Genomic DNA, 9968 nt, shown 5'->3' with positions numbered 1-9968 from the left:
GTCGAAATGTGAGCGGTCAGTCATGAAAAGACAGTTTTATAAATCTGCCACAAACGAGACTGACTGGATTACAATCCTAACGACGAATGAAAATAAAACTTAAAACCCATTCATGAAACAGTAATTGCCAAAAAAGCAAAGTCGGTCAGGTGTGTGTGATAGAGCACTGAAATGGAGGGAGGCCATAGGACAATCCTGCAATGACACGAGCTCAAATCAATGACTGCACGAAGGGGCTAAGGACACAAGCAGAAAAAGACCTGACACCTGGTCAAATTACTGTTACTGAGATAAGCGGGGAACAAACAGCCAGAAATGAGCTTTTGAATGGTGAGTTAAGAATTAATGGGGATAATCCCTGCCCTCATAAAAAAGAAAAAAATGAAGTAAAAAAAAAAAGCCATTCCTGTCCAAACTGAAGCAAGTAGAAATCAAAGTTAATCAATTCTAAAACTCTAGTGTAAGTGAAGAATCAGGACCACTAATGTAATTTCACAGAGGAACAGACTGCAATATGAGAAGGACCTTCCACCAGTAAAACAGAATTCAGCCCATTCAAGCTATTTGGTGTACGGCACTGAAAATACTATTTACAGTGATGCAGTCAGCACTGCAGTGAAGATCAAGACATGACAAAATGATTTTTCAGTTGGATATGGCTGCCTTTCCTGTCTGGACACAACTGATGCAAGAAGTTCAAAATGGATCAATCAGGCACCAGAAGAAATGAATAAAAATGTAGTGGTAATTTTGATGCCACACATAAAACAGCACACACATTTAAAAACATTTAAGTACAACTGCTTAGATAAAAGCATTTAGTAATGATGTGGATTGCTCAGTAGTATTTTTCATCAGTTCTTTATAAACACAAATTACATTACAGAAATAAACACTCAAAAAGCCCCCACTGGGTCTGCTGCTGCTCACACAGTGACGACAGCTAAAGCCCAGATACTTTTCCAAACAATCTGAAAAAAAATTGGTGCTTAGGCGCTAACACAGGGTCTGGTCTCCTCAGAGATCTTCAGACTAAGGACTGTCAATACTTTTATTTATTGCCCTGTTTCTCTGACCGGTGGTTACCACATACCCACACAGCATAAGTGCAAGTTTGATTTTTTATCTTAGAAATCCAAGTAATGACAATGGGTCAGATCAGAGCCCAGGCAAACAGTGCTATAATACCATCCCCCACCCCTAAAAATAAGCTGATAAAATTGACAGACAAGTAATATTCCATACTATCCTCTTCATTTCTTACACAGGGCTATATTACGGGCCACAAAATTAAATACAATGTACAGTACCTATATCCTAGCACAATGGTGCCAGAATTCATTCTGTTTAAGCTCCATGTCAGTAAACACACTTATCTTAATAAAACTATCTGCAATGGTCTTCGTATAAAAACAAAACTAATGCAAAAAAATTGTTGCATTTACTTTTCCCCTTTCTAGATAGGACTACTCAGACCACTTGAAATGTAACCTTCCAATCTGACTAGAGTTGAAAGCTTCCATTTGGGAGGGCCATTATGCCCCCTCTGCATTGCTTTTTTGTAGGATGGAACTACTTCATGATCCCATGTTCATTTGTTGCTGGTGATCTTCTGAAAGTGGACCTCTGTATCTGCAGGCAACCCAACAGCATTCACTCACTCGAGGACAGCATAGCTTCATCTTCTCCATCTGAGTTATCAGAGCCATTAGGGTCAAGGTCTGCAATGAGACAAAACAAAAAAAGGACAGTTACTCAAAAAAATTAATTTCATTCCACAAGCGCAACCCCCCCCCCCCAAGAAAACAGGAGTAAAGCTCACCCCCAAAAAAAACAAAGAACCATCACCCTTATACTATTTACACATTCATTTCATTCCAATTATAAGTTTACGAGCCGCACGTATGACACCTTTATTCCCTTGGTGTTCACAGAAAAATGTGTGTGGTCCAAGCACATGACAGACACTACTGTGACAGAGAGACTACTTCCTAGTGCGGCCCATGCATATGATAGTCTCTCTGTCACAGTAGTGTCTATTTCCTAGTGTGGCCCAAGCACAGGACAACCCACTAATGTGACAGAGACTATCTTCCTAGTGAGGCCTAAGCACATGACAGCCACTACTGTGACAGACACACTATTTCCTAGTGCGGCCGAACTCAGTGCAACAGTAGACATCTGACTGATCACCAATGCAATGGCTTTAGTTATATCCTGCTAAGGATATAACAGCTGACCGGCTTCCAAAGCTTCAAGGGCACCTTCCATGTGGCCAGTTAGCTAAACCTGAAGAAGAAAAAAACTGGGTTGGACACCACACACTTCAAAGCTTTCATGCTAAGACAGGGAAGCTACAGCCCTGAAAAACTCAATGCTAACAAAGAAAAAAAAAATGATACATCCACATGCTGGCAATAAAAATATACAAAAATACGAGGGGTGGAAAGTGTGGTTAATGCAGCAGTGATCATTCAAACATCTGTTACGGTACGTTTACTAACACAACTGCACTACGTTCATCATTATTATCACAGCTGCAGGTTATGGGAGGAGGAAGGATGAGGGCCCAGGACCCCTGGACAACGGTCCTAGCAACCCCTGTCCCAGAAATAGTGAAGGGATTTAGTTTGGAGTGCTTTGTAAAGGTATGCAAAGAGGACCACAGGGTTACTTCTAGAATCCAACCCTTTCCAATAAGCCACATATAAAGCAAAGGTTGTGGTAGAATAAGAAGTTATGTACCTACCATAACGTTCCATGTTAGTTGTCTTCTTCTCGCCTTCTTTCTTGCTGGATGGGCTTAGAGCCGATCCTCGGCTCCGACTCGGCAATACTAAAAGCTCGAGAGCTAATTCCACCGGCTCGAGGCTCCCCTATATCCCACAATGCTAGGCGGTAACTACTCAGATCTCGTTTGGTAGCTATACCAAGCAATACTAGTCTCCAAAATGGAGTAACAAGTTTCGGAAGAAGAAACACAAAGAATTCCGGTCGGTCTGTCCAGGCTTGGGGGAAGGAGGGAGGGACGCAAGAAAGAAGGCGAGAAGAAGACAACTAACATGGAACGTTATGGTAGGTACATAACTTCTTAATGTTAAGTTGTCAATCTCGCCTTCATTCTTGCTGGATGGGACCGCGTCCCTAGCACCTTATCCCGGTGGCCTATCGGAACAGACTCTTGAGAACAGTGGAACCAAAATTGGCACGGCTTCTGGAAACCATGTCCAATTTGTAATGTGAAATGAATGTATGAGGAGAAGCCCATGTGGCTGCTGCACAGATTGAGTGTATTGGCAACCTGTCCTGAAAGGCTATGGATGTAGCTAATGCCCTGGTTGAGTGAGCTCTAGGTCTTGAGGGTAATTTCTGATGTCTAATCTCATAGATGAAAGTAATTGTAGAAGTTAGCCATCTAGACAGAGATACTTTGGTAACTGGAAGGCCTAGTCTTCCTTCTGCATATGACAGAAACAATTGATCAGATTTCCTGAGTTGTTTAGTTCTGTCTAAGTAATATCTCAGTTGGCGAACATCCAAAAAATGCAGCTTTTGCTCTGATCTATTTGAATAGTTAGGGAAAAAGACGGGGAGATCAATAATCTGGTTTAGGTTAATTTGAGAAGAGATTTTTGGTAAAAAGGATGGGTTCGTCTGGAGAGATACTCTGTCTTTGTGAAAAACTAGGTAAGGAGGACGACTGCAGAGGGCTTGGAGTTCTGACACTCTTTTCGCTGAAGTTATAGCTACCAGAAAAAGCGTCTTCCAGGAAAGCAATTTCAGAGAACATGAAGCCGCTGGTTCGAAGGGGGGAAGAATTAAAGACGCCAAAACCAAGTTTAAATCCCATTGAGGTGGAGGGTCTTTCATCGGAGGTTTGAGGAGAAATATACCTCTTAGGAAGGCCTTACAGAGCTTGTGAGCCATAATGCTGGATTCTGAAACACCCACATGAAAATTTGAAATGGCAGCCAACTGAACTCTAATGGTTGATGCAGAAGATCCTAAATGAAAAAGTTCCACCAGGAAGTCTAAAATGGACTGGATAGATGCAGTAAACGGATCAATGTTTTTCGATGATGCCCAAAGGGAAAAACGTTTCCATTTACTAGTATAAATCTTCCGGGTAGAGGATTTATGAGAGGCTATCAATATATCTCGGACCGAGCGAGATATTGAGGGAAGCCTGGCTAAGGTAGGAATTGGAGAAACCATGCTGTGAGGTTTAGGGAAGACAGAGATTGGTGCAGCTGACCCGACTGATGGGTAATCAGATCTGGTACTGGGTCCAGATGCCAAGGCTGCTCCAAAAGGTAACGATGAAGAAAGGGGAACCATATCTGTCGAGACCAGTAAGGGGCAATGAGGATCATAGTCACTCTCAATGCGATGGCTTTCTGAATTAGTTGAGGTATCAATGGAAAGGGGGGAAAAGCATACAGAAGTCCCCGGGGCCAATTGTGGACTAGAGCGTCTCTGGTGGGATGGCCTGGTAACGGGAAGAGCGTGAAGAAGTCTTGACACTTGCTGTTTTGGGGAGTAGCAAAAAGATCGCAGCAAGGATGGCCCCATCTTAGAAATACCTCTTCTAGAACTGATGACTTTAGAGACCACTCGTGTGGCATGAGAATTGCTCTGCTCAACCTGTCTGCAATGACGTTGGATTTCCCAGGGATGTGCGTCGCCGTCAGAAAACGTTGAGAAGAGATCGCCCATTGCCAAAGTCTGAGTGCTTCTCGACATAAAGGGTATGATCTGGTTCCGCCTTGTTTGTTGATGTACCACACCACGGACATGTTGTCCGTTAGAATTGCAATAGTCCCTTTGGGAAGAGAGTCGTGAAGGGCTTGCAACGCTAAAAGCACTGCTCTCATCTCTAGGACATTTATGTGCAAGTGGCACTCGAAGGGTTGCCACGTGCCCTGGACTGTCCTGCCCTGATAATGCCCCCCCCACCCGATCAGGGAGGCATCTGTTGTCAACGTGGCAACTGGAGGGGGGAGAGTGAAGGGTCTTCCTTGGAGGAGTTGAGGTGACGTGACCCACCAAGATAGTTGGTTCTTGCATACTTGAGTTATCAGTATGGTATGGGACATTGGGAGATGTTGAAAGGACCTTTGGGTAAAGAGCATCCACTGGAGGATCCTCATGTAAAGGCGAGCTAAGGGGAGAAGAGGAATAACTGCCGCCATGAGTCATAGTACCTTTAACACCAGTCTGGCTTTGACTTTGACCAAATGCAACAGAAGGGATACTTGGTTCCGAATGTCTAAAACCCTCTGCTCTGTGAGTGTTGCTGAAAGAGTCTGCGTATCTAATTTGGCACCTATGAAAGTAATAGACTGAGAAGGCGACAAGGCAGATTTTTCGAAATTTATTGAGATGCCTAGAGCTTGACAGGTTTGCATGGTGAAATTTCTGGATAGTAGAAGCTGATGCCTGGTGGTGGCCGTAAGGAGCCAATCGTCCAGATATGGAAACACCTGGAATCCCTGGCGCCTCAAGTGAGCCGTGACCACTGCCATGCATTTGGTGAACACCCGGGGGGCTGAAGTGAGAACAAAGGGCAGGGCTCTGAACTGGTAGTGACTGGCTCCCAGCCTGAAGCGGAGATATCTCCTGGAGCGTCGGTTCATTTTGATGTGATAGTACGCATCCTGAAGATCTATCGAGCACATCCAATTGTCCTGACCCAAAAAGGGTAGGATGGACTGTAGCGTGACCATCCGGAATTTTGTTTTCTTGACAAACTTGTTTAAATGACTGAGATCTAGAATGGGCCTCCAGTCCCTGTTTTTGGTACCAAAAAGAATTTGGAGTAGATTCCGGATCCTTGCTGGTCTGCTGGGACTGGTTGGATGACTCTTTTTAATAGCAGCTTTGAAACTTCCAATGCTGCTTTGTCCCTTAGACCGGGTGGAACATCTGGAAGGGATTTTTTTGGTTGAGTTGGAATGTGAATAAAGGGAATTTTGTAACCCTCGGATATGATCGACTGTACCCATTTGTCTTGTGTTAGGGAAAGCCAGGCTTCTGGGTACAGTGATAATCTTCCCCCGACTGCCTCCGAAGGCGGACAGCCGGGCAGCCCCTCAGAGGTGCTTAAAGGGTTTGTCAGAGAACACCTCTCTGCTACCCTGGTTTTGCGGACCTCCTCTGCCTCTGGGGCGGCATCGATGATTGTTCCCCCCTCTGCCTCTAGAGGGGAATTGGGCCTGTGCGTCAGATGAGACTCCCTGAGATTGTTTTCAAAACCACATCTTCCCTCCCCTCTGACCTTTGGGATAGGGTCTAGAAGGGGTGGAAAAACGGACTCCTACGGCAGAGAGAATCTTACCTTCCACCTCGCACCTGGTCAATGTATCCTTCACCTGTGGACCAAACAAAGATGATCCGTCAAAGGGGGAGTTGGTGAAGGACGCCTTGAAAGGGTCCGCAAAGTTGCACAGTCGCATCCAGGCGTGCCTTCGTAAGGCAATGCCTGTGCCTGCAGATCTACTCGCTCCATCTGCTGCGTATGAAACCAGTCGCATGGAGGAGTTCACTATTGAATTTAGGGTTGCCAACTGGGAGTTCATTGTGTCTTTGAACCCCTCAGCTGTAGGATCCTTCATCAGTTCACCCATATCCTTGAGTAAATCTCTTTGGAGACAGGTGAAGTGGCATAAGTAGTTCAGCGACCGCATAGAAAAGGTCGCTGACGAAAACATCTGCTTGCCGTACCTGTCCATGGTCCTAGATTCTTTATTAGGAGGATGGACAGGAACAGAAGGATCAGCTAGTTCCTTCTTTGTGGCCGCAGCCACCACCATGGCATCAACCGGGACACCTTTGGAGAGAAACTGTTTGTCTGAGGGAGCAGTGATAAATTTGGATGGTCTCCTCGGGGTGGGTTCCACTGAGTCAGGAGCCGTCCAAGCCTTCCTTGCCACCACTTCCATAAGGGGATCAAAGGGGGGGACACCCAGGAGGTAGAAGGGTGAGAACCAAACGCCTCAAGATACACTGACTCGTCCTCCGAGGGGTTAAGGGCTGGCCAATTTCCCCTCTGAGTATTTCTAGGATGTCCGCAAAGGAGACATCCTCAGAGGGGGAACGGGGGGACCCTTCGGATTCCTGTAAGTCAGTGTCAGAGGTGATAGACTCAGGGGAGTCAATGTGCTTCCTCTTGCACTGCCTCTTCCTAGGGGGATCTCCTGCAGGGTCAGGAGAGACCTCGGAAGAGGAGGAAATTCCCAATGGGGAAACTTGAGGAGTTGGTTCTCTATGGTGTGAGACAAGGGGGTGAGCAGAAATCTCCGCAGGCACTGTAGAAGGAGGAGCTGATGGAACCGACTGCGGGGCAGAACCCGGTTCTAGCACGCTCCGCATGACCTCGAAGGCATCCCTGTCAGGCAAGGTCCGAGGCCCTCGCTCCGAAGAGACAAGGACCCCTCCCCGGCACTGACAGAGACGGCTCCGAAGCCGATGTCGGAGCCGAACTCACCAGCGCCGAAGCCCCAAGAGGGAGAGCGGGGTTGGACAAGGGTCCGATGCCACTCGCCCCTCGGAGCCGACGAGGGAAGCCCGGTGCCGAGATCCCTCCAAAGAGGAGATCGAAGCGGACGACGGAGCCGAAAACTATGGTATCGGATCCGACGCACCGACAGTGATGGGTCCAACAAGCCTTGGCTCCGAACTCGAAGGAGTCGGAGGAGGAATATAATGAGGGATGGGAATAGCCAACGACTGATGAGTCGGGCTATGGAGCATTTGGGCCAGTGCCTCGGACTTAAGAAGTCTACTCACCACCCTCTGCAAGTCATGGTCCGACAACCTGGAAGACCGAGAGGAATGTGATTTGTGACTCCGCTCCGAAAGGAGAGGAGATCCTGGTGCCGAGTGTACGGAACCGATTGAGGGGGACCTGGATCTCTTCCTGTAAGATGGCTCCGATAATGGTATCGGAGCCGATGGGGACTTGCTAGCTTCGGCTCCAGCCGGAGCCGAAGTAATAGTAAAGGTAGATCCTATGGAAGGGGATCTTGATCTCTTTTTAGAATGTGGCTCCGATAGTATCGGAGCCGATGAAGCCTTAACAGCCTCGGCTCCAGCCGGAGCCGAGGTAATAGTTTTAGGCCCAAGAACATCGGCTCCGGCCGGAACCGATGTCGGAACCTGCTTCGACATTTCTACAGTTGACTCAGGAGCAGGAGTCGACTGTTTTGAAGCCTTTGAAGGTTTTCCCGAACTGGACTGAGTCGGGGGGCCTTCAGGCTTTAACAAACCCCTTAAAATGAGTTTGTTTTTGCGCTCCTGCAGGACTCGAGGGCTGAAACCATGGCAGACAGCACATGAGTCCTGCAGGTGCACCGGCCCCAGGCAATACACACAAGAAGTGTGACCGTCTGTCAGAGACATTTTCTGACAGCACGAGTCACACTTCTTGAAGCCTGAGACCTTTTCTTTAGACATCGAAGGTAATGCCTGACAACAGCAAAAAACACACAGACACACCCTGAATAAAAAAGTTATTAACTAATAACTAAAGGCTAAAGCCACAAACACACACACACACACACACACACACACACACACAAAAACCCTTATTAACAAAAAAAAAAAGGGGAAGACTAAATTTAGTCACTGAGGACTGTGGGGAAGGGAAGGGGCCGAAGGCCTAAAGATAAGGGAAGAAGGGGAAAATAAATATATTCGACAAAGAAGGGGGTCGAGAGATCTAAATATCTAAGTTAAACTAAAAAGGGCTATATATAAACCACAAAAACCAGTTTTATAAGTACCAAAAAGGTAAAAGTTAAACCAACCTGCCTGAGCCGGTAGAAGAGCACCTCGTCAGCTATAGCGGCAAACGAGATCTGAGTAGTTACCGCCTAGCATTGTGGGATATAGGGGAGCCTCGAGCCGGTGGAATTAGCTCTCGAGCTTTTAGTATTGCCGAGTCGGAGCCGAGGATCGGCTCCGATCCCATCCAGCAAGAATGAAGGCGAGATTGACAACTTAACATCAAGCATTAACACTGCATGGAATAGTCTTGATGTGGTGGGTATAGCTAAAGTAACAGCTTGACACAACCATATGGAAAAAGTCTGTTTTGAGAGAGGTTGTCCTTTTTTCTTAGCTTCACAAGAAATTAACTGAATTACTAAACGACTTTGTCAAAAATGTACCTGAATTATTTGCGGACATTAAGGCATGGAGTATACTTTCCTCTAATGTTAGGTTCTGGAAAGAGGACTGGGAGATGAACAATTTGGCTCAAGGTAAACTTGGACACCACCTTTAAGTGTAAATAAAGATTAGTTCTCAAGGAATTCCTAACTTTGTAGGAAGTAAGATGAGGGTGACCCACAATAACAGCTTGCAACTCAAACACTCTTCTTGTAAAAGTCAATGCAATCAGTAATATTTTCTATTCACCCCTTCCAAAAACATTTTCACAGGAGAGTGCATCGAAGGATTGGAATCCGATGGCAGACATGCAGAAATGACCAACAAATGAACCTTGATGGAAAATGAAGAAGGGCTAGAAGCTAGTAACTCACAAATAAAGCAGAACCAGCAAAATACTACCGTTAACAACATGTTGGTTCTTGTCTCTGCACCAAACAGAAATTTTTTTTCCATTTACTAATATATAATTTTTTAGTAGCAGGTTTTCTTGCCTCTTTTGTCACACATCTTCAGAAAATAGGTGCCTAAAAAGTAAGATTCTACCATCCAAGCAGTTAGTTGTAGTACTTTGGGGTCAGGCTGAGCACCCTTTGTCCTGTGTGAGTAGGTCCAATATTTGAGGAAGCTTGTGGTAATTTTCCTTGGCCATGTCCAAAAGAAGGCAGCACCACTGATGCCACGACCTAAAGTAAGTCAGCAAAATTACCTTTGGTGAGTCCTTCTGAATCTTCAAAATGACTCTGGATATTAGTGGAAAGGGTGGAAAAGAATACAGGAACATTCCTGTTCAAGGA

At 45.9% G+C, this 9968-nt stretch overlaps 1 protein-coding gene across 1 annotated transcript in view; it reads right to left on the bottom strand.

Moving 5' to 3' along the window:
• Positions 1-845: 845 nt before the first annotated feature.
• Positions 846-9968, bottom strand: part of DCAF1 (DDB1 and CUL4 associated factor 1) — a gene marked incomplete in the record, with an annotated part of 1406260 nt that continues 1397137 nt past the window's right edge. Inside the window, 1 exon segment of the mRNA XM_044078852.1 lies at positions 846-1721. Within this exon segment, the coding sequence (XP_043934787.1) occupies positions 1654-1721 (68 nt within the window).

This window comes from Protopterus annectens, chromosome 7.part1 (assembly GCF_019279795.1).
Source record: "Protopterus annectens isolate FY-2018-M chromosome 7.part1, PAN1.0, whole genome shotgun sequence".
Classification (NCBI taxonomy): domain Eukaryota; kingdom Metazoa; phylum Chordata; order Ceratodontiformes; family Protopteridae; genus Protopterus; species Protopterus annectens.
The sequence above is the reverse complement of the archived record's forward strand: the minus strand, read 5'-3'. Positions and strand labels throughout refer to the sequence as shown.